General features: G+C 39.2%; 1 protein-coding gene across 3 annotated transcripts; it reads left to right on the top strand.

The window, feature by feature from the left end:
• Positions 1–6,438: 6,438 nt before the first annotated feature.
• LOC128871854 (major facilitator superfamily domain-containing protein 10) lies at positions 6,439–23,952 on the top strand. Of its 3 annotated transcripts, none has more exons than XM_054113978.1 (8): positions 6,439–6,623; positions 6,688–7,153; positions 13,997–14,338; positions 14,401–14,474; positions 23,022–23,221; positions 23,309–23,476; positions 23,545–23,682; positions 23,750–23,952. In XM_054113978.1, exons 2-8 carry the CDS (start codon positions 6,710–6,712, stop codon positions 23,839–23,841), a joined length of 1,458 nt encoding a protein of 485 aa, XP_053969953.1. In that variant the 5' UTR covers positions 6,439–6,623; positions 6,688–6,709; the 3' UTR covers positions 23,842–23,952. The 3 variants fall into 3 exon arrangements, with proteins under 3 accessions (XP_053969953.1, XP_053969952.1, XP_053969954.1); XM_054113977.1 differs by having other exon boundaries at positions 6,676–7,153; XM_054113979.1 differs by having other exon boundaries at positions 6,443–6,623; positions 6,676–7,153; positions 23,046–23,221.
• Positions 23,953–25,731: the final 1,779 nt, after the last annotated feature.

Genomic DNA, 25,731 nt, shown 5'->3' with positions numbered 1-25,731 from the left:
AGCAACCACTATTAGAAAAAACTTTTTCTTCATTTTGGTGTTTCAGCAAGATTCGAACCTACGTTCTCTCTGAACTCCGAATGGTAGTCACGCACCAACCAATTCGGCTACGGCGGCCGCCGAGTATCGTAGGTGCCGTCTTTAAAAAACAGTTACTTTATTTTTTGCGACTTTGACAAGTCTGACGTCAGCGCCTTTCGCAATACAAAACAAACAAAAGGAAGGGAAATTATACATGTTTAGGAAAATTCAGTAAATGGCTTGGTAATATTGTGATTTGTGAGATTTAAACTACACACACCAATGAAAACGAAGTGCCGTGAGTTAAATTGTGAAAGTACAGTTGTGTTTAGTTGTATCCATTGCATTTGTCTAGTCTTCACCATCACAAACAAGTAATTCCTCTTCCTTTTGTTTTTTTATTCATAGAATCTTACGACACAGTGAATTCGGAAGGCGCAATCTATTTCTCGCTCAATATCGGATTAACACTACAAGTCTCCAAAGTGTGCTGCTTTCATGTTTCCGGATTCAGGTTCTCAAAAGTCCATTCCTCATACCACATCTTCTTCTTCTTATTTGGCGCGATAACCGCTTAAGCGATTTTGGCCGAGTTTATTAAAGCGCATTGTCGTTTCTTTCACGTGCTAACCGGAGCCATTTGGACAAACAAAGTGAAACCAAGTCCTTCTCCACCCGATCTTTCCAACGCAGAGGATGCCTTCCCCTTCCTCTCCTACTAAAGGTTGGTACCGCAATGAATACTTTCAGAACCGGAGCGTTTGTATCCATTCGGACGACATGACCCAGCCAGAGTAGCCGCTGTATCTCTATTCGCTGCGCTGTGTCTATGTCGTCGTAAAGCTCATACAGGTCATCGTTCCATCCCCTGCGATATTTGCCGTCACCTTGGTCTGATGGTCTAAAAATCTTGCGCAGAATCTTTCTCTCAAACACTCCAAGCGTCGCTTCATCCGGATATTGTCATCGTCCACGTTTCTGCGCCATACGTTAAGACGGGCGATGAGAGCTTTGTAGAGTGTTCATTTTAATCGTCGAGAGAGGACTTTACTACTAATTTACCTACTTAGTCCAGGCTAGCACCTGTTGGCAAGAGAGATTCTACGTTGGATTTCAAGGCTGACATTGTTATCGGTGTTAATGCTGGTTCCTAAGTAGACGAAGTCCTTAACAACCACGAAATAATAACTGTTATCAATGACGTGGGTGCCGATACGCGAGTGCGCCGAGTGTTTGTTTGACGACAGGAGGTACTTCGTTTTGTCCACGTTCACCACCAGACCCATTCGCTTTGCATATTTATCCAGCTTGGAAACGGCAGAACTAACAACGCCGTTATTAAGGCTGATGTTCCTGAGCAATTAAGTTTTGCGGCTCGTACGATCCTTTCCAACATCAGGTTAAAAAAGTCACACGACAGCGAGTCAACCTGTCTGAAACCTCGTTTGGTATCAAACGGCTCGGAGAGGTCCTTCCCAATTCTGACGGCGCTGCTGGTGTTGAGCAAGTTCATCTTGCATAGCCGTATTAGTTTTGCGGAGACACCAAATTCAGACATCGCGCATATAGGTAACTCCTATACGCACTGTTGAATGCCGCTTTGAAGTCGACGAAAGGGTGGTGTTAATGGTTGTTGATGGTTTCAGCCTTTCACACAATACGCTCGCTAGATCCTTATTGGTGATATTTAGAAGACTAGTCTCCCGTGTGGAGTTGCCTGATCTCCCATCGGGCTCGTCCCAGGTGGTAGATAGGGAAGCCCTGACATCACACGAATGGCTTTCCCTGATAGGGTGGGTTCAACACTCGTGTGATGAATCAAAGTTGGCATAGAATCAGGGTGCCATCCGCGAACCAAACTGGCTAGGAAGGAGTCCCGAACAAAACAACCGAAAAAGTAATGGACAACAATGGATCAATTACTCCAGGTGGAATCCACACAAGTGGCAATCCACCCGCTTCAGCGAGAGGAACATGGATTCTGGAGGCCCCAACCATTACCCAAGTCTCTCAGCTCTACGGGCGAGAGCGCATCCTGGAGGAGACGGGGGTTGCTATCGCAATCTCCGCTCCTTCAGAGTCTGAAAACGTTCCCCTGTTTCGGAGGGCCTGAGTTGTGAGGTCTCTTCGTTGGCTGCATGACCTCCCAAAGAATCGAAGAGCGTGGCAAGGAGGGAAAGAAGAAAGCGATGGGCAAGACTCACGCGGGAGCAATCCTCATGTGGCTCTACCTGCCCTTCTGCGTCTGTGTTTTCCAAAAGACCTCGGTCAGCGGAAGTGACACCCACGGAAACTACCGAATCCTCGGTGGGCACGGGCGCTCCTAAGCTGTCTTGCTCTCGAGGTAAGCGGAGACGTACGGTGGCTGAAAGCAGTATACCTCCCTGCCCTGCAGCTGCCGCTAATGGCCGAGGCACGACCCCCCAAGGTACGAGCGCGGTCTTGGCGCCAGTCAATGTGGTGGGAAAAGGTTCTGCTGAGCCACGTCCCTATAGGCGCCTCGACAAAAAGTCCAGCACAGCTGTCTGCCCGGCGAAATTCTTGTCAGTGGAGGATGGGGAGCTTGACCTTCGCCCAAGCAAATCCAAGGGTGCGGCCAAGCTATCTTAAAGCGAGAAGACTGCTGGCCCACGAGCGGGGGCTGGGATTGGTAAACCGGGTCCTCACCATCAGCTGACGGATGCAGAAATCAAATACTGCAAAAGTCGACTGATGCGTCAGGTTATTACCTCCGGTCCTGAATCCAACGCGAAGGGCAATGAGACAAAGGACGGCACCAGAAGGGTGACGGGCGCGTCTCTGGCCAACTTCGAGTGGATCAGGCCCGTGGTCAATAACGTGCTCCCCATGGGGACCACTCGCTTCGCAGTCTACAATGAAGAGAGTGTACCCCTCAGGAAGGTCATCTGCTGGATTCCGGATGCAGACCTCTCTACGGCGAATATCCTATCCTGTCTACGTGCCCAGAATCCGGACATCAGCAGGAGGCTTTGGCGAGACCTCTCGTACACCAAGAGCAAAAACCGGGAAGGAAAGGAAGGGGCTGCTCTTGTGGTGCGAGTGGATGAGGCCAGTGTTGATGTCATGGGCTCACGGTACGGGAACCGTCTGAGTCTCTTCTTTGGGACGGCCAGTTTTCACGTCGTTCCCAAGTGATTGGCTCGAAAGGTTCCTGTAGCTACCGTGCCTTGATGGTGAGGCAGATTAACTAGCAGCTTTCCAAAGCCGCTACTGCACTGCTAAGTAGAAGGCTTACCCAGCTGCACACATTACCCCACATAACATCGGTGCAAGAGCCCTGGATCTTTAGAGGCCGCCTCTGTGGCTTAAGCGCGTTGAAAGGGGCCACGTTATTATATGACAGGAATTCGAGTAGACTTAGGACCGGTCTTATAGTATCATTCCATCTCACTGTGGCGAGTCTTGAGCAATTCCGTTGCCAAGACCTGGTAGCGGCTGAGGTGTGTTACAGAGGTAGATGCGGATGGCCGAAGTTTGTGATTGCATCTGCTTATTTTCCTTACGATGCTCTGGAAAGGCCAGCATATACAAGGTGATTAAAAGATTGAATGATGTGGCGTATCGTCTACAGCAATGCAAAACTGGACAGGGAAAAGTCAAAGTAGTACATCTGGAAAGATTGTCTAGATTTGGATCGATAGATTTGGTGTTTAATCGGGACAATCAGATCACGAAAAGGGCAGTGTTACAATAGCGAAGTTTCGGGAAACGCCTGGCAACAATAGCGAACGTGAAGCCAAAACAAAAAAATTGATTAACCTTGATGGCGACAGCGCATGGCGAGGCATTACACTTTTTCTGGGTCTACTGCAAGGTGGATTTAATGAGGTGACAGAATTCACCCAGCTGAATTTTTCGCCGTAGGTATGGCTTACGTCAAAATGATATGCTTTGTTTGTATGTATTGGTATGTTTACATTCGTATGTTTACATTTGCTTGCTGATTTTGACATGATGCTTGCACCAAACGCAACAACAAACACATGTAGGGTTTTACTTATATGTGTTTGCTGTCACCTGTAATAAATTCGCCTTGGTCTACTGCTATATGAGTTAGATGAAGACGACAGGTGACTAGTAAGTTGCTGCTACAACAGAACTCGCCAGAAGGTACGAGCTGTCAGATCTAGATTTGACGATAAATATTAAGCACATGTATACAAGCCTTTTTTAAGAATAACTTTAACATTTAGAAGTGTTGGAAATAAAGTGTTGCCATTAATTTTTGTTTTTATTTAACAATCCAGTGATCGAGCTCACAGAGTTATCGTAAGAGATTTATTTTAATATTATCGTAACAATATATTTGTTTAAGTATCTCGTTTGCTCGTTAATTGTTGTCATTCGGTTCGCGAAGTTTCTTGTTTATTTTCAATGTTTGAGTGAATATTTACAAACAAATAATTTCTCTGCATCCCCATCTTAAAACTCAAAACCGCACCCTCCGGAGAAATATAGTTTTTAAGTAATTCAATGTTAAAGTTGTGTAATTTAGCGAAAAGTTGGTGTTGCCATACACCTGAAATGAAAAGGAAGTTCTTATGCAGAGATGTTCAGTGGAGGGTTAATTGTAAATCTGCAGTATTGTTTGCTGTATATAAAATTGAGAAACATTTTTGAAAATATAAACATACAAAAAAAGCATTGCAGGCGGTAATGTGCGATTGTCTGGATTATGTTATGCACCTGTTTACCTCATCGAAGCTTAAAAACAATGATATTTAATATCGCAAAAAATTATAAAGTAATAAAAAACCAAAAATTACGGTTTATAAGTTTATTGTATTGCTTCGGCCAGTTTTACAAACGGGTCCTCAAGCTTTTTATAAAGAAATTTTCTGCGCGAAAATTCGATTATCATGTCTGCAAAACAAATAGGGTGATTGTAGTTGTCTTTATTAAAAAACTCGTTTCCTTTCAAAAAAATAACCCTCATGAGTCCAACTCCTGTATTTTTGCGTAGAACTCCCTTCCGCGTGGGCGGCTTTCCACCGCACTTCAAAAAAATAACCCTCATCAGTCCAATTCTGGCTACGCAATCCAAAGTATTTTTGCGTAGAACTTCATTTCGAATGGGCGGCCTTCGGCCGCACTTAAAAAAATAACCCTCATCAGTCCAACTCCGGCTACGCAATCCACTGTATTTTTGTGTAGAACTCCTTTCCGTGTTAAAATCATTGAACCCAAAATTAAAACGTCATATGCGTGTGTGTAGTAAGGAGGCACAATAATAATACGTTCTCATAGAAGGAGACGATCTACTTTTTCGTGCTTAACTCAAAATCCGTGATTAAAAAGCTCAATTTCCCATACAATTTTTCTCTCCCAAAATCTGAGATTATAAAATAATCCCAGATAATAACGATACTTTTTGACATACAACCCTGTGTTTTCTGTGTTAAAGATAATTATTATTACGAATGTGAGGAGAAACATGAAAATAAGAACTAAATGAAATGGTCGCCGGCAAAGAAAACAGGTCTGTAAACATAATTCTAATAAAAATTTTGTTGAATATTATTAATTATAGATTCATTTTACAGAAAAAAACGTGTGCCCATAAACGTTTTGTCCTGTTATTAGTTACTATAAAATGTAATATCGAATTCCGTATACGTATTACTGCCACAATTTTTTGCAACCTCAGTAAACGTCGCATACAGATTTCCTCCTACTATTTATTATTAGCAGCCAATTAATTTCGCATTTAAATTAGCTGTTCCTTCTCCTTGTATTTTCTTCATATCGCTAATAATAATTAAAGAAACCAAATACACCGAAATATTCCACCAAAATTGTTTCTATGAAGAAAAGCAATTTCTCAAAGCAGTATTGACAGCTGATTGTCAATTTTGCAGGTAATCTACCATATGTGAACGGGTAGATTAATTTGGTGGATTTATAGGTGATTAATGCATATGTTAACGTATTCGCGTTCAAAATTGGAAAGTGATTATATGGACAAATTCATTTGAATAGATTTGAATTTTAATGAAAATAATTCGTATACAAGTATAAAAACAAGTAAAATCACGCGTGTGAGTGTATATTTAGTGAAGTGTAAAAAAATATATAGTGTAATGTGTCAAACTATAGTAAAATTCACAATAGCACTTTGAAGGCAAATAATTACGAAACTATTATTTTCGAATAATTGGGAGTTATAAAGATTGTTCCTTAACACCTCCCTAACATCTCTACCAAGTTTCATTAATTAAGACATTATAGTTTGCCAAAAATTGCCCAATGTGCAATATTGCGAATCCCAGCACAAAAATTTTACAGTATATTCTTAAAAGCCTATGCTTTTGAAATATCAAAAAAAAAAAATCGATTTTTTGAAAATTCTATACCACCCGGACCCCTTAAAAGTCTAATCTTTTTGTTTATATTTGTAGTTGCGTTTGTTGTTTGATGCGTTTGCTACATACATATATTACTGTAGTATTCGGTAGCTTTTGAATTTGTCGCTCTGTATACACTATGTCTGGAGCAAGTTTCACTTTATATTATATGTAATTGTAAAGTCGGTCGGTCAATCCGGTTCAGCGCTGTGATATTTGGCAAATAGAGCATTTAAAGTACTGAAGCATACCAATAGAATCCAAAGCGTATTTATAATTAAGTTTTAAGATTTTGTTTTAGGGTGTTTCTATTCTCCATCCACATGTCTGAACTCACGATAAGGAAAAGCGGTAATGGCGACAAAATCATAAATAACAATGGTGGAGACGAAGTTAACAGCGCAAGCCATGATAAGCGGATGAAGGAAGTACAAAAAAACGATGGTAGCAAAAATGATGCGAACTCTATGGTGACCGTTGTATTTATATCACTGATATTTGATTTACTCGCTTTTACCATGATCCTGCCACTCATGCCTTTATTGCTTGAGCATTACCGCCAGAATGATAGCTCTGGATTGTTTAATTTGCTGACGCAGCAAATACATTGGTTCCAGCAATTGGTTGGCGCACCTGAACGCTACACTTCGGTGTTATACGGTGGGTTCTTGGGCTCCATGTTCAGTTTTTTGCAATTCGTAGCGAGTCCGGTAGTGGGCGGTCTGTCGGATTACTATGGTCGGAAGCCGTTAATGCTAATTTGTACAGTGAGTAACTCAAATATGCAATTGCAGAACATTTCTGGGCTGTGCTTTCCTTTTCTACCACGATATATTTGCTTATAATATGTAAGTGCGTGGACCGAATTTAAAAATTAATACACGCAAATGTAGTCACTATATCAGCCTTTTGATTTATATTACTTTTTATAAATTAAAATTAAGAATTAATAGCAATATTTAACGTTAAAAATGCATCTTTTTTGCATAAGCTTGAAAAAATGCCCTTTTACAGACGCTTATTTCACTTAAATACAAACACAGAAAAATAACAAAATCACTTATAAACATTCTTTATTACATTAAGATTCGATTTAAAGCTATTTTTACTAAATAATAGTCCAAATTCTATTAAAATTCTATTATTACAAATGTTCTTCTAACCGTTTGTAATGCCGTGCAGAATAAATTTGAGGAGCGAACCGTCAAAAGAACGATGAGAGAGAGAAGAACAAAGCGAAATAAGAAAGACCCAGTCAACCAAAAGGGAACAATTATTTTATTATTATTTTTATTATTTATAGGTGCGCTTTTTTGATTTCAAATATACATATATATTACAAAAACAAATATTTTTACAAATACTGAAAATTTGGAATAAAAATCGCGCGATTTTTAGTCCAAATTTTCGTCTGCGGCGCTTTTTTGATTTCAAATATACATATATATTACAAAAACAAATATTTTTAGAAATACTGAAAATTTGGAATAAAAATCGCGCGATATTTAGTCCAAATTTTCGTCTGCGGCGCTTTTTTGATTTCAAATATACATATATATTACAAAAACAAATATTTTTACAAATACTGAAAATTTGGAACAAAAATCGCGCGATTTTTAGTCCAAATTTTCGCCTGCGGCGCTTTTTTGATTTCAAATATACATATATATTACAAAAACAAATATTTTTACAAATACTGAAAATTTGGAATAAAAATCGCGCGATTTTTAGTCCAAATTTTCGCCTGCGGCGCTTTTTTGATTTCAAATATACAAATATATTACAAAATTAAATATTTTTACAAATACTGAAAATTTGGAATAAAAATCGCGCGATTTTTAGTCCAAATTTTCGCCTGCGGCGCTTTTTTGATTTCAAATATACATATATATTACAAAAACAAATATTTTTAGAAATACTGAAAATTTGGAATAAAAATCGCGCGATATTTAGTCCAAATTTTCGTCTGCGGCGCTTTTTTGATTTCAAATATACATATATATTACAAAAACAAATATTTTTACAAATACTGAAAATTTGGAATAAAAATCGCGCGATTTTTAGTCCAAATTTTCGTCTGCGGCGTTTTTTTGATTTCAATATACATAAATAATAGTGGTGTATGCGAACGTGAACGGTCGTGTTTTTTGATTGCTCCGCTATCGAAGTTTTAAATATGATCCTAAACCATCATAAATACGAAATTGTGTAATTTTATTTGCGAGACAGTGACTCTATTTTAATAAAATTATTCTTCTTGGCTATTGCATAATATACTGATCTAAAAATGCCGTGTCTATGTGCCAACAAAGTTGAGCGTACACAAGACAAAGTGCAGTGCGACAAGTGCAATGACCTTTTTCATTTAAATTGTGTCAACCTACAACCTGTTGACCTTGAATTCTTGCTTAAATCGGGTAAGCAATTCATATGTGATAAGTGTGCCGCTGCTCGACGACAATCCCTTCGAGCACCATCAACTCCCATTAACCTGGATGACGAAATTGCCACTGCTGATAATGTACCTGTGAATCCAGCTAATCTAAGTATACAATTATCACCACATCAACAACTGCCGAAATCAACATCAGCTGATGACGTAAACAATTTAGATATCAGTCTGAATACAATTATCAGAGAAATTGCTGCACTGAGATCGGAAAATGCTCGTGCGATGGCTGCAATTAGCTCTCTCAAAGTGGATAAGCAGTTGCTGATTTCGCAAATAAGTGATTTGTGTGCAGAAGTGAAGGAGTTACGAAAACATCAAACGGTTGATGTCTCCTCTGCTCTGGTACAGCTAACCGCTGAGGTGAAAGACCTTAATGCTTGTGTTCTTGCATGTGAGTGTCATGCAAGGAACACAAAAAATGCGAAAAGCAAATCGAAGAGACAGGAATCACTATCAGTGACTGCTGCTACGTCGCCTGTAAACGTGCCTATTGTTGCTGCTCCGCATGGTGAGACTAATTCGTTTTCCTCTGCTTCGCACCCTCATGCTGCTGCTGGTGATGCGCCGCTCTCTTATAGCGCTGCTGTTACTAATACAGCTAAAGTGAAGCTGACGCCAATTGCTGCTGCTGCTGCTACTACGTCCGTTCCCCCATCAACATCAACTTGCAGAAAAGCGTCGGCATTGCCGACTTCTCTTGCACCTACATCAAATCGTACACGTGAATGGAAAACCGTAACTAGAGCTAATAGGAAAAAGCTTAAGCAACCTTTAGTTATTGGTTCAAACCAAAATAGTGAATTAAGTGTAGTTCCTAACATGAAGTGGCTGCACATATCGTCCTTCTCAAACACTGTGACAGCTGCCGATATTGTTGATTATGTTGCGAAACATGCAGAAATTGACCGCAAATTTCTTTCCTGCTATATGCTTATCAAAAAGGATACCCTCGTAAAGGATTTCAAGAAAATCAACTTTAAGCTAGGCGTATCTGAATTTTCCTATGATAAGCTTTTAAATGCGGATATATGGCCTACGAACGTAAAAATTCGGCCATTCACTTTTTTTCAAAAAGACGTCACTCCACCTCTAAATCCGTAACTTCTGCAGCTAACTCCATCACTAGTAATAAGTTATTAAAATTGTATTTTCAAAATATATCTGGACTTCGGACTAAATGCTCCACGGTATATATGAAAAGTTCTTTCTTAGATTTTGATATTTTTGTATTCGTTGAATCTTGGCTGAATGAAAATTTCTTCGACTGTGAAATTTTTGACCTCAATTTGTACGATGTTTTCCGTAAAGACCGTGACCCTGTCAAATCTGGATGTTCCAGAGGAGGTGGTGTTCTCATTGCTGTTCGGAGAAAATTTCGGGCATCATTGGTTACACTTACCAATTCTGACACACTCATTGATCAGCTTTGTGTACGTGTTTATGGCTCATCTGGAACAGTTTATGTGTGTGCATCCTACATTCCGCCGAATAGTCCGGATCATTTATACTTTGCACATTCTGACAATGTTGTGTCATTAGCATCAAGCATAGCTGGTGACAGTCATCTTTGTGTCCTCGGTGATTTTAATTTATGTCGCCTGAATTGGTCCCCACTTAGAAACTCGGCTGCTTTTATGGCTTCTAATGTAAATTCTTCAGCCGAAATTCATGTCATTGATAGCTTTTTAAGCATTGATTTATCACAAATCAATGGTTTTTATAATAGCCTTAATAGAATCCTAGATCTAGTGTTCATTTCAAATAACATCAACTACACATTGTCTGAAGGCATTGCTCCCATATCTTTAACTGATAAACATCATGTTCCTCTTTCTCTTGAGTTGGAATTTTATGAGTTTTCTGAGGTATCCGATGAGCCTAACATCAAATTTAACTACAACTTATGCGACTTCTCAATTTTTAACGAAATTTTATTAAGTATTGACTGGGGTAATGCCTTCCACGACAATGATGTTACCTCTTGTTTTAATTTTTTTAAGACTAAGGTTTCTGAGCTCTGTTTGAAGCACATTCCTATTTATCATAAGAAAGTATATAAGTCACCTTGGCATACCAAACGGCTTAGGCACCTAAAGAATCTAAAAAACAAATTCTCTAAACTGTATAAAAGGTCTGGAGACCCAATGCACTTCTCAAAATTTCAATGCCATTTAAAAGAGTTTAACTGTTTGAACAAGTTCTTATATAGAAATTACATCTTGAATTTCGAAAACAATATTATTTCGGATTCGAAGGCCTTTTGGCAATTCATCAAATCAAAAAAGTCTTGCTCAATGGTGCCAAACAATGTTTTTTATAATGGTAAATATGCAAATTCTGCCATAGAATCTGCCAATTTATTTGCTGACTTTTTTTGCTCTAATTTTGAACCCGACCTAGACTCCGATTCTAGTTTGCCCTCTAATAGTTTTTCACCTCTAAATTTTGGGACTTTGTACCTATCTGTTACTGATGTCGTCAAGGGTATTACGAAGCTTAAGTCTACAACGAAAACTGACTCGGATGGCCTTTCGGGCATTTTGCTGAAGAATTGCTTGTGTCTCGCTGAGCCTCTTACAATTATATTCAATAAATCGTTGTCCTCTGGTATCTTTGTTGACGACTGGAAATTTACTTCCATTACGCCTATATTTAAGAGTGGAAATAAAAACGATGTTAGCAATTACAGACCGATTTCGAAGCTTTCGTCTGTCTCAAAACTTTTTGAGATAACAGTAAATGATAAGTTATATTTTGCTGTCAAAGGCCTAATATCTACCAACCAACATGGTTTCGTTGCAAGTCGCTCCACTGTCACTAACTTGTCTATTTTCAATGATTACTGCATTTCAGCCTTCCAGAACAGATCTCAAGTTGATGCAATTTATACAGACTTCTCTAAAGCGTTTGACAAAGTATCGCACCGAATACTCTTGTCGAAGCTTGCATCATTGGGTATACACTCCACTTTTTTGTCTTGGATCAAATCATATTTGTCCAACAGACACTGCGTTGTAGCCGTCGATAATACGACATCCCGTGCATTTATTGCATCCTCCGGTGTCCCACAGGGAAGTATTCTAGGACCCCTCCTCTTTATACTCTTTATTAACGATATTGGTTCTTGCTTTTCATTTGCAGAACACTTGTTGTATGCTGATGATCTTAAAATATTTGCGGTGATTAACAGTGTTAGGGACTCTGAAAAGTTGCAAACCGACTTGCACAATGTCCGGAACTGGTGCTATTTAAACCATCTGTCACTAAATATTAGCAAATGCTTTCACGTAAAATATGCTAAATCAAACAACACTTTGCATACTTCGTATAATATTGCTGGCTTACCTTTGCAATCCGTTGAGGAAATTAAGACTTAGGCGTTATTTTCGACTCTAAGCTGAATTTCACCAGCCATGTTAACCACGTCATAAGACGATCATATGCGATGCTAGCATTCGTTCGCCGAAATTGTTCTGCATTTACCAACCCACACACTCTCAAAACATTGTATTGTGCTTTTGTTAGATCAAGATTAGAGTATGCCGCTATTATTTGGAGACCGTACCAAATAGGTCTGTCTAATCGGATTGAGAGAGTGCAGAAAGTCTTTCTTCGTTTTGCGCTCCGATCTTTAAACTTTTCTGAACCTGTACCATCGTACCGCTCTCGATGTTTACTAATTGACTTAAAACCACTTGATAGCAGACGGTCTATTCTATCGTGCTCATTTATTATTCGTATTATTTCTGGATCTATTGATTGTCCTTCCCTCTTAAGTAAAATTCAATTTAATATACCCAATATGAGGCTCCGACAGTACGAAACCTTTAAAATTGGCTTCTCGAGAACCAACTATGGGATGAATGCTCCGATTCCTAGGGCATGTTCAGATTTAAATATGTTTTTCAATTCTTCTGGTGCTGATTTTACATGGCCGTATGGCATCTTAGTCAATCATCTTAAATCGTTCTTTTCTTAGTAACTAATAAACTATTGTACATTAGCTTAATATAGTCTGTAAGAATGTATCCATTCAAAGACAATAAATAAAAAAAAATAAATAAAATAAATAAAAATAAAATAAAATATTACAAAATTAAATATTTTTACAAATACTGAAAATTTGGAATAAAAATCGCGCGATTTTTAGTCCAAATTTTCGCCTGCGGCGCTTTTTTGATTTCAAATATACATATATATTACAAAAACAAATATTTTTAGAAATACTGAAAATTTGGAATAAAAATCGCGCGATATTTAGTCCAAATTTTCGTCTGCGGCGCTTTTTTGATTTCAAATATACATATATATTACAAAAACAAATATTTTTACAAATACTGAAAATTTGGAATAAAAATCGCGCGATTTTTAGTCCAAATTTTCGTCTGCGGCGCTTTTTTGATTTCAAATATACATATATATTACAAAATTAAATATTTTTACAAATACTGAAAATTTGGAATAAAAATCGCGCGATTTTTAGTCCAAATTTTCGCCTGCGGCGCTTTTTTGATTTCAAATATACTTGTATATTACAAAAACAAATATTTTTACAAAAAAAAAAAAATTTATAAATAGTGAAATAATGCAAAATCGGACAATTTTTGACCTAAATTTTCGCCATCGGCATTCATAACTTTTACGATAAAACAACGTTTTCATAAGTGCTATGAAATATAAAACCTAAGTTAAATGCTTGCTGGGTTGACGACTGCTGTATACTCTTCTCTTCAACTGTATTTCAGTACAAACTGCAAATGCGGTCAGAAAAAACCTAATTTTTAAACTTCTTCTGGGGGTTCTATAGGGACAGTAGGAGGTTGGGACTTTCACAGTTATAATGGTGTGACCTTACTCTTTCTAATGGGCGTGGTGGCTGGTGCCACGCCCCCTCCCTCTCCGCCCCCCATTCAAATATATCGTGGTAGTAAAGGAAAGTTTTGCCCATTTCTGTTGACTTTTGACAAAACATTAAATGAATCTCGAAATTTGCAATTTAACTGCCAATAAGGAAGTTTTATTATTCTTAGTTAGGCGGAAATAAGAGTTTTAATATTGTAATAAACCCCAGTTTGATTTAAATTGTATTATTATGAACCATTTAAAAGACCTATTATATTTTTTCACCAACTTGTTAATATTTTCGTGTATTTAATAGACAGGAATTGCACTATCGCACCTGCTGTGGGCATTTTCCAGCAATTTCACGCTATTCGTGTTGGCCCGATTTGTTGGCGGTATCAGCAAAGGTAACATATCGCTATGCATGTCTATCATCACTGATGTTTCCAGCGTAAAAACACGGTCATTCGGTATGGCCTTAGTTGGTGTCGCTTTTTCGGTGGGCTTCATAGCTGGTCCTTTAATTGGTGCACTATTTGCGGGTTCATTAAATAATTCAGGAGAATCGTGGTATGTGGCACCCTCATTATGTGCTTTTGCAATGGCTGTATGTGACTTAAGTATCATTGCATTTGCCCTGACAGAGACGTTGCCAAAAGTAAGTAATAATATTATATTACTAAGGAAAATCCAATACTACAATTTTTGATCTCTTACTAGGAAAAGCGAGTAAAAGAGATTTCTTCAGCGATATCATACGCCACACAGCTGCTAGATATTCGCTCAATATTCAAGTGAGTATAATTGTGAAAAATAAAGAACATTGGACAAAATTTATTCCAGTGTTTCAGACACGTTTTTCCCATTCAAACCCCCAACAAAACTACGTACGTTAATTGCTTTCTATAATTAGCATTGGCAAAATTTGTTAATTACCTTAACTTTGCTTACTTATATTATTGTGCTCGTGTTTAAAATGAGCCACCACCAGCCATTTACCCAAATCAATAGCATATACTCTCGCAAAGAGCAGAAAATGCAGAAAGTAGAAGAGATATAGGTTTGTGTTGTTCTAAAACAAAAAAAAAAAAAAAAAAAAAAAATGACACAAATATACTTTATGTGTTGTAGTAAAGTTTCTCGTTGTTAAATTTTACATTTTGTCGTTTTGGAATATATGTATAAGTAAACTGCAAATTTCAGGCCGGTGCAGGGGCACGATAGAGCAGGTTGCACAAAAAATAAATTTGTTTATTTACAAAGAGTTTAATCATACAAGGGTGATAGAATCTAATGTTTTTCCATTGGAAGCAAGATTTTGAGAATAACTTTGGATGTTACATAACGGATGTACTTTGGATGTTACATCATTTCACACTTATCCTTTTCCTTCTGTCGTTCAGACCATATATGCCGTTCAGAGTAACGAAGTAACATGAGCATTGGCTGCGTTAACTTTATCGTATATCACCAATCTCTGTTTTTGTCGATCTCTGTCGTAGCCCTGTCTATTACCGGACCCCGGTTACGTTAGCAAAACAGCCGATTCCTTCAAATTCGTTAAAAGTCAAGCAACGGCTTGATGTTGGCCACGTCTTTACGTTCTATACAATGTTCAATCATTTGCTTTAAGATCACGGAGTATAGAATACAAAAGGTGACAAGTTCCGAAAACCGCTACTTTCTTTTTCGACATTTTGACAACCAGATGACGTAAGTGCTGCATATATACAAACAATGGCGAATCAAATAAAGGTGGTATCGATTTCTTTTCTTTCGCTGCGACCATGTGGCTGCGAGCCCAGAATGAAACATGGCGAATTTATTATTGGTTTTCTTCTTTGCCAATACTTTGCTTTGCTAACCAGAGCTACAAAACATTGTTGTTGGTCTAGTGGCACCACCTTTAATGAATGCGCATTGATACTAACAAAACGATGATAAGTTGCTTGTTTGACGACATTCAGTGAATGGCTTGGTAATATTGTGCTTTTTAAATTAAATTGATGAGGTGCCACGTATTAAATTGCGAAAGCATTAATTATAACATTAAATATGGTGTTTTGCTTATTTTTTGCCAATTACGCTGTAGTAAGAAATTATATATATGTGTGTAATTTTACTACCAAGCCATTCACTGAATTTTTACAAACATGCAATTTCTCGTAATTTTGTTTGTTTTGTATTATTATGGCGCGTGACGTCAGCCGTTGTCAAACTCGCGCTAAATAAGGTAACCTTGGCATAACTACGTTCTGGACATTGTAGCCGGTTAAACTTCTACTTGTGCAGAATAGACCCTGACATACCAAACATATGCCCAGCATGTGAGGGCACCCTGCACGGCACTAACCACCTTTTCACATGCCCCATCAAATCGACTCATGTAACACCCCTCTCCCTCTGGACCCAACCTGTCGAAACAGCAAGTTTTCTGGGCCTAACGTTAGATGAGCTAAACGAAGAGAACCGATGATTTACATTGCACTTGCTGTAACAACAACATCAATAGCCGTTTGTTTATTATGGACACTATGATCTTGTTCACTATGCTTAACAATGTTATACCCCTCCAATTTTCGCATTCAGATAAATTTTCTTTCTGCGGTAGTAGCGTAATAACACCTCCCTTAAATTCGTTGGGAATCTTTTCAGAGTTTCAAATATCCTCTAATATAATAAAGGAAGTAGACATCGTGGACTCACTTAAGGGTTAGTCTTGAGAAGTTCTGGATTTATCTTATCCGGTCCTGGTGCTCCAATGGCTATTATGATCTCAGTAACGGAATTCACAGAGAGAACGTAGGTTCGAATCTCGGTGAAGCACCAAAATTAAGAAAAACATTTTTCTAATAGCGGTCGCCCCTCGGCAGGCAATGGCAAACCTCCGAGTGTATTTCTGCCATGAAAAAGCTCCTCATAAAAATATCTGCCGTTCGGAGTCGGTTTGAAACTGTAGGCCCCTCCATTTGTGGAACAACATCAACACGCACACCACAAATAGGAGGAGGAGCTCGACCAAACACCCAAAAAGGGTGTACGCGCCAATTATATATTTTATATATATGTAACGTCTGGACAGTTGGTAGAGATATCGCGCCTTACAAAGTGGTGTGGGGAATCGCACAGCTGAATGGATGCCGATGGAGTAGAAGATAGCAGTTTCCCATAGTATTTCTCCCATATAAAAATTTGTTTGTTCTTGGAAATTGTTGTTTCACCATACTCACCTTTCAGCGGCTTTGTAGCTTTGACTGAAGTTTTTGTAGGGCTACGTACAGATCGGTAGATGTAGCGGGTGCGGTACGTATCCGCAGCGGGCTGTGCTTTGCTGGCAAGGTTGTCACTCCAAGCTCTTTTGTCTTCTCTTGCAATTCTTTACTTGTTTATCAATGACGCTGAATCGCTTCTGCAAAGCTGCTTTTGTAATGTTGCAAGCTGTTGAGTTTGATTTTTATTGCTTTGCGCTCACTAATTAAATTCCAGGCTCTATTTGAAATCCAGCATTTGCGTTTACTCGTACGGAATCCAATGTGATTCTCTGCCGCTTCCAGAAATATGTGCTTATTTCGCTGCCATTCAATTACACAATGTGTTGTTGAGGAATTGGTTAGTGGTTAGTGCTTCGATAAATATAACGCAGGTATTTTCGTCTATAAGTTTTTCTACATCCAACCAATGTGGGGTCTTCGATTGCTTAATGTTGATGGCAGCAACTTTTACGTGAACTACAAAACAAACTAAAAAATGATCCGCAATTACAAGATTGTTGCTTGAACAAAGCTCGATGAACATCTCGACCCGTTTGTGTGAGTGTACCGAGACCAAAACAACCCATTGTTCAGTCGCCCATCAGAATAGTGTGTCTCCTTTATTAACCTTACTTAATACATTTGTGAGACTGCTAAAGAAAGCTTCCTTAGCTTCGATGTGTGCCGCGTCCGTAGGAGCGTAACATTGAATTATTGTTACCTTTCTTACCCTCGTGCACAACATTAATGTTATAATCCGGTCAGAATGTACTTTCTAGTCTATTATAACTGCCGAAGCAGACTTGGAGAGCAAGAAGCCCACACCGTGTACCCTTCGCAGCTCGGTGGAGAGTTGGAAAACTTCTGACCAGTCGCTGTTGTGATTTCGCCAGAGTGTACCCAACAAACCTCACACTGCCCAAGCACTAGGAGATTATAGCGTTCAATTTTTTTGCATAATTGCGTTAGCTTAGATGGTTCCAGCAGTGTCCGTACTTTCCATGCAACATTTCGTGATCCTTTTTTCATGCTGAGGGCCGCCATCAATCCGTCGAGTTTGCTATTTTCCTTGTTTGTATTGGTATCGTTGATCTGTATGGTTTTAGATGGGTAGGGCATTCGAGCCTGGTCCCCGAGTTGTCGGCTTTGCCTTCAGGTTGTCATGGAGGGCAAGGACATTTTCCCTCGTTGTTTTTAGGTTATACCGCATATGCTCGGTCGTCAGAGCCTCGTTCATTTTAAACAGGGAGTACCACGGGAAGGTGTGCGTGGCGGTTGGGTGGGACAAGCTTTATACTTGCATCACCGTCCCCAATAACGCACGTAAGATCGTGTTTAGTGGGCCCGTGTTGATATATTCAGGCTATATTCCTCATTTATTTCTAGCGTTACCGTTCGAGGGGATATAAAAGAGGTCATTCTTACTTTGTTTATGCCTCGTTCTGCTGAATTGCTGTCTTTCGCGCAGGCGTTTCGAACTTTCACTTTTTAAACAAATTTTTGTCTGTACTAATACATTTGATGCCATTATGTACCATTTTACGTGAAGAACTCACGCGAGAAGCTTTCGACCTACGTTAAATTTACGTGATTATCCCAAGTTGTTCTTTGGTTTAAAATGATTCCGAGATTTTTAGTCATATGCATATTTAGTCATATAATTGGTAGCAATGATAGCAATGCCGTTAAGTTGGAAAGATTGAAGTGTGAGTGTATTTCTAGAAATAAAAAGCACTTGAAACTTTTTAGGATTAAGAGTCAGATGCTCATTTGTTAATGCGGCATAAATTTTGGTTGATTTTATGAATATTTATATCATTGAGCTTGCAATATCAGTAAATTTGGACATCATTTGCATACAAGTGAGAATGCATTTCGGTAAAGATTGTTGGTAGGTCGTTGATGTCCAAGAATATATTCTTGCAGACCTCTCCTATGTAACTTTAAAACAGATGATGCCAGAGGTCCAGTACTGACAGCTTGTGACCTCTTTTGTAGAGACGAGGCAGTCAACGGTATAGAAGTAGGCGAAAGCCCAAATAAGATACTGTCCTTAACTGAATCGAATGCCTTTCAGATTGCCGTTTGCTTAAAAGGGAGTTCTTAGAAAGGAAAGCGCTTAACTGTTTCTCCATGATTAACTCGAATACCTTTGAAAGATAGAGTTTGAGTTCACCGTCGGCTTTAGGAATCGGTCAAATTTTAGCGCTTTTCAACATTTTGGGAAAACGGACGTTTCTGGTTTCATGATAAAGCAATGAGTAATATATGGAAGTAGAATTGGCAAAACAGCTTTTAGAAACACAGCTTTCCCAGCGGCATTTGATTTGATAACGAGAAAACATTCAAGGACGTCGGACTGGTTAACACACAAGAACTAAATTTTAGATCATTTGGTACAGGGCAAGATAAATTTATGTTAGTTTTCGTGGCTCGAGGTGCTAAAATATTTACAAATTATTCATTTGTAGAATCAAGATCTATCAAGCTTTAACAATTTTTCACTTTACTTTTAATAAGAAATAATGGTTTAGAGCCGAGCCCCTCCTCCTATTTGTGGCGAGCGTTTTGATGTTGTTCCACAAATGGAGGTACCTATAATTTTTAAGCCGCCTCCGAACGGAGAATGTGTTTTTATGAGGACCTTTTTCATGGCAGAAATACACTCGCAGGCTTGCCATTGGCTGCCGAGGGATGATCGCTGTTAGAAAAAACATGCACGGAGATTCGAGCCTATACACTCCCGAATGGTAGTCACGCACTTACCCATTCAGGTACGGTGGCCGTCGACAAAGAGTGCGACATAATTTGGCTTCGTTGTTGACAAATTGTCTCAGTTTAAAATCTATCTGGACAACAATTCAAAACATAAGGCTCATATGGACAGAATGTGGTTTCTTTTTAATTGCAGTAAAGTATTGGACTAACACTCGATGGCGCAGAAGCTTGGACGATGACAATATCCTATAGAACAATGAGGGGTATGAGATTCTTGACGACATAGACATATCTCAGCGAATAAATATCCAGCGGCGTCGGTGGCTCTGAAAGTATTCGATGTGGTACCAGTTGGTGGTAACAGAGGAAGAGGAAGGAAAGATCAGGTAAATGACTGGCGCCTGTTAGCACGAGAATGAAACGACTGGTGGGCTTTGTTAAACACGGCCAAAATCGAGTTAAAAGGTTATTTAAGAAGGAGGACACAAAACACTTCACTATATTCTTCAAAAATTGCATAATTCTATGAGAAGCAAACTACAACTTATTAGTTGGTCAGTCGGGGTCTTTCAAAAGAGATGCCTCAGGCCTGTAGTGAATAATTCCTAGACGATACCTTTCTCATCTCTGACATTTTTCAAGTATAAAGATGTACAGTTTTACACGACAGAGCAATGCGTTAAAATATTGAAACCAATTATGAAATTGGTCGATCTTTTCCAACAAAATATTGTAAAATTCGTGATATTTTTGGTACAAGTAATCTTTCGAATGAATCGAAAGCTTTGTTAAAAAATTTCAAGAAACTGATTCTGTTGTGGATAGAAAAAGGGCTGGTAGACCAAAAACTGGACTGGATTTTACTTGTAGACGTGCTCATGGTGGGCATTTAAATGAGCCGCATTTTGGGTAAAAATAGTGGAACCTGGAAGAATCTAAATTTTACATGTTTAATTTTTTTCAAGTGTGTTAATAATATAATAAATGCATTCATATAATAAGCGTATGGAATAAGTGTATAATGTTTTGGCCCGCCGTAGCCGAATAGCTTTGTGGGTGACTACCATTAGAAAATCGGAGTACGTAGGTTCGAGTCTCCGTGAAGCACTTATATGAAAAAGTTTTTTCTAATAGCGGTCGCCCCTCGACAGGCAATGGCAAACTTCCGAGTGTATTTCTACCATGAAAAAGCTCCTCATAAAAATATCTGCCGTTCGGAGTCGGTTTGAAACTGTAGGTCCCTCCATTTGTGAAACAACATCAAGGTAGGTAGGTAGGTGAAATGGTTGAAGTGCACCTGGCACTCCTCAAGTAGCACTAAAGCGCCGTTTTGATACCATTATGAGACCTCCAGCAGGCAGATATCTACAACCAACCAGAGCTATTGATATAATGGAGAAGATTGATTGGATTTAGGTTGGCGCACTGCCCCAAGCTGTCGAAGCAAGGAGCTCCCAGTGACCGTAGTCTTCTAGCTGCCAAACCCGGACATTTTCAGAGAAAATGCTCAACGGTCTCCTTCTCTGGAAGGTCCCCCCACAGCTTCTGCAATGGGGGTTAAATGGTAACCCTAGCTTTTCCCCGTGTGTGACCGGTAAACACAGCTACCAGTTTGGAAATTGAATGGCGAGGAGTCCAAAGAACTTTCTGAGTTCTTCGTATATCGTATTGGGGCCAAAGGGTTTTCGAAATAGCACATGAAGAAATGGAGCTCCATCTAATATAAATTTATAATAAAATAATTAAAAAAAAAACATCTAGGCGCGTGATTTGACTGACCCTTTAGAAAATATAGGTATAACTTAAAGCTATTTACTGGAAATGTAAAAAACTTTCTTGACAGTTGTGTTTAAGTGTATATTGTTTTTAATTTTAATTTTTCTGTTTTTTTCAAACGGAATAACTGTATTTTCTGCTGTTGGCTTATGAATTATTTAGATTTTCTTCTTCTTAATTGGCGCGATAACCGCTTACGCGATTTTGGCCGAGTTTAACAAAGCGCGCCAGTCGTTTCTTTCTCGTGCTAACCGGCGCCAGTTGGGCACACCAAGTGAAGCCAAGTCCTTCTCCACCTGATCTTTCCAACGCAGAGGAGGCCTTCCTTTTCCTCTGCTACCACCAGCTTGTACCGCATCGAATACCTTCAAAGCCGGAGCGTTTGTATCCATTCGGACGACATGACCCAGCCAACGTAGCCGCTGGATCTTTATTCGCTGCGCTATGTCTATGTCGTCGTAAAGCTCATACAGCTCATCGTCTGCGATATTCGTCGTTGCCAACGTGCAAAGGTCCAAAAATCTTACGCAGAATCTTTCTCTCAAACACTCCAAGCGTCGCTTCATCCGGATATTGTCATCGTCCACGTTTCTGCGCCATACGTTAAGACAGGCATGATGAGAGTCTTGTATGGTAGAGTGTTAGTTTTGTTCGTCGAGAGAGGACTTTACTGCTCAGTTGCCTACTTAGTCCAAAGTAGCACTTGTTGGCAAGAGAGACTCTACGTTGGATTTCAAGGCTGACATTGTTATCGGTGTTAATGCTGGTTCCTAAATAATCGAAGTCTTTTACAACCTCGAAATTATAACTGTCTACAGTGACGTGGGTGCCGATACGCGAGTGCGCCGACTGTTTGTTTGAAGACAGGAGGTATTTCGTTTTGTCCTCGTTCACCACCAGACCCATTCGCTTTGCCTCTTTATCCAGTTTGGAGAAGGCAGAACTAACGGCGCGGTTGTTAAGGCCGATGATGTCAATATCATCGGCATACGCCAGCAATTGTACGCTCTTATAAAATATTGTGCCTGAGCGATTAAGTTCTGCGACTCGTACGATGCTCTCCAACATCAGGTTAATTATTTATATCAGTCAAGTAAAACTAAAGATTGAAAAAAAGCCATGAAAAAAAAAATTTTATCTTGAACAAATCTGAATTTTGCTCGATTAATAGATGTCAAAACACTTGCTTGACAAGCTGTTTATGATATGAAATTTTATGAAATGCGGCATACGAAAACTGTAATGAAACAGTTCAATATTTTGTAAATTTAGACTTAACTTTAGATTATCACAAGAAATTTCACTAAAAATATGCAAGGAGTATATATGAATGTTCAAGTATATGTGGTATGTCCAGCCGAACGTAGAAATTTTTTTATTTTTATATCTCCTTAAATGTTGTGTGTCCACTATATATGTATGCATGTATGTATACATATAAAGTTCATAGCATTGAATCTCGTGCTCGTTTTTATGAGTATGACAATTTTAAGATGTTCGTTGCAATAACTTTCCAACTCGTAAGTTGAGCTTGAAGAGTTTTATTTTAATATTATATATAATTGGTAATTTTGAAACCAAATGATTTTACGATAGTATTTTTTGTATTTCCATTAACAGCTTCTCGGCAATTAGGAAAGTATCAAAAACGGATATAGATGCACTTCGAAAAATTGGACTAATTTACTTCTTATATTTATTTTTGTATTCCGGTTTGGAGTTCACTGTTACATTCCTCATGTTTCATAAATTCGGCTACAATTCCATGGAGCAAGCGAAAATGTTTCTTATGACGGGTAAAAATTACTATATATTTAAAAATATTTCATTAAATTCCATTTCCCTACCGTTTTATCAACATTATGATTTTTTTTACAATGCAGGTATTGTTATGGCCCTCCTGCAGGGCGGAGTTGTGCGTCGTCTGCCACCACAAGCGACCAAACCATGTGCCGTATTTAGTTTATATCTTATTGTGCCCTCGTTTGTGCTGGTTGGTCTAGCCAAAGATGGACGTTTGCTGTATACGGGCATGCTGCTGTTTGCAATTTGTAAGTTTGTGAAAAGGACATTTTTTATATGTGCTTATATGCTTACGAAACTTTTTTGCGTCCTTTAGCCACTGCCTTTGCTGTTACATGCCTAACTACATTAGTTTCGCGCTATGGTAATGACGACCAGAAAGGTTCGGTTCTAGGTATTTTTCGTTCACTAGGTGCTTTAGCGCGAGCCATTGGACCTTTTGTAGGTTGCGTATGTGAGTATATGTTTTTTTTTTAATTTTTGTATGTAATTAAATTTTAATCTTTCTTTGATATTTATAGCATTTTGGTGCTTTGGCTCGCAACTTACTTATATTACTGGTGGTCTTTTATTGATATACCCAGCATATCAATTGCAACGTGCAAAGCTCTGAACTTTTCCCGAAAAGTACAATTTCAAGTATTTACCGGTATTTATTGTTTTTGAGGCGAATTTTTTTCAAATGTGTTAATAATATAATAAATGCATTCATATAATAAGCGTATGGAATAAGTGTATAATGTTTTGGCCCGCCGTAGCCGAATAGCTTTGTGGGTGACTACCATTAGAAAATCGGAGTACGTAGGTTCTAGTCTCCGTGAAGCACTTATATGAAAAAGTTTTTTCTAATAGCGGTCGCCCCTCGGCAGGCAATGGCAAACTTCTGAGTGTATTTCTGTCATGAAAAAGCTCCTCATAAAAAAATATCTGCCTTTCGAAGTCGGCTTAAAACTGTAGGTCCCTCCATTTGTGAAACAACATCAAGGTAGGTAGGTAGGTAAAATGGTTGAAGTGCACATGACACTCCTCAAGTAGCACTAAAGCGCCGTTTTGATACCATTATGAGACCTCCAACAGGCAGATATCTACAACCAACCAGAGCTGTTGATATAATGGAGAAGATTGATTGGATTTGGGTTGGCGGACTGCCCCAAGCTGTCGAAGCAAGGAGCTCCCAGTGACCTTAGTCTTCTAGCTGCCAAACCCGGACATTTACAGAGAAAATGCTCAACGGTCTCCTTCTCTGAAAGGTCCCCCACAGCTTCTGCAATGGGGGTTAAATGGTAATCCTAGCTTTTCCGCGTGTGTGCCAATCGTCCAGTGACCGGTAAACATAGCTACAAGTTTGGAAGGAGTCCAAAGAACTTTCTGAGTTCTTCGTATATCGTATTGGGGCCAAAGGGTTTTCGAAATAGCACATGAAGAAATGGAGCTCCATCTTTTCTGCGCTTTCCTGAGAAATAATTTGTGGAGTTCCCCTTTAACAACTGTCAAGGGGATGCCGATGACCGGATAAGAGGTCTCTGAGGCCAGTCCATTCCCCTTCCTGGCAAGCTCATCAGCAATTTCATTTCCCTCTATGTTCCTATGTCCTGGAACCCAGATCAGAGAAATGTTACCTGCACACCCAAGTGATTTGATCTCTTTACAGGCGTTTACTAATTTTGATCTGCACCATGGGGTCGTCAGAGCCTTAATCGCGGCTTAACTATCGGAGAAAATGTTAATATCTCCCTCGCTCCCGCGTTCCTTAAGCATTTTGCATGCCTGCAAGATCGCAAAGACTTCTGCTTGAAAAACACTAGTAGTGCTGGGCGGTTTAAAGGAGTTAGATAAATTGGCTGATTTAGAGAAAACCCCTGCTCCGACTCCCAATTCCACCTTGGAACCGTCAGTGAAGACAGAGGTGCAAGCTTCGGTGCAGATTTTCCCCTCGTTCCAATTCTGCCTATTAGGAAAGATTGCTCTAGCACGACCCTCAAACTCTAGTTTGCGGATAGAGAGATCTGTTCGAAGTTCGCAGAAATACGGTGTTAACTGCCCAAAAATGCTTCCATGTCCCTTGAGAGATTGTCTCCAGAGACTAATCTCCTTTAACCTTTAAATGACGGAAAAGTCGATGGGAAGTAAGTGCAAAAGGACATTCAGGGCAGCACTGGCGCAAGTTTTACATGCTCTGGTGATGCCAATGCATACAGTACTTTGCACCCTCCCCAGTTTAGTGATATTATAGCCCTTCCGAAGAGCTTCCCAAACCAGGCATCCGTACGTAAAATTGGCAAAACCACTGCGTTGTGCATCCACGGCACGACCTGTGGCTTGAGTCCCCATTTTTTACCGAACATAGATTTGGAGGAGTAGAAGGCTATACTGGCCTTCTTTACCCGATTTTCAATATGTAGCTTCAAATGGAGTTTGGAGTCAAGTATCACTCCAAGATACCTTCCGATGAGAGCAACATCAAGACGCACGCCACAAATAGGTAGACCAGCTCAGAACTCTT

Source organism: Anastrepha ludens, chromosome 2 (assembly GCF_028408465.1).
Source record: "Anastrepha ludens isolate Willacy chromosome 2, idAnaLude1.1, whole genome shotgun sequence".
Taxonomy (NCBI): domain Eukaryota; kingdom Metazoa; phylum Arthropoda; class Insecta; order Diptera; family Tephritidae; genus Anastrepha; species Anastrepha ludens.
Note: the sequence above shows the minus strand (reverse complement) of the source record. Positions and strands in the feature narration are given on the sequence as shown.

Excerpts from the sequence above, each read along its gene's own strand:
- LOC128871854 (XM_054113978.1), top strand. The coding sequence starts at position 6,710 with ATGTCTGAACTCACGATAAGGAAAAGCGGTAATGGCGACAAAATCATA. Across the intron at positions 14,339-14,400 it reads TGACAGAGACGTTGCCAAAA|GAAAAGCGAGTAAAAGAGAT; the intron begins GTAAGTAATAAT and ends ATCTCTTACTAG. Across the intron at positions 14,475-23,021 it reads GATATTCGCTCAATATTCAA|TATTTTTTGTATTTCCATTA; the intron begins GTGAGTATAATT and ends ATTTTACGATAG.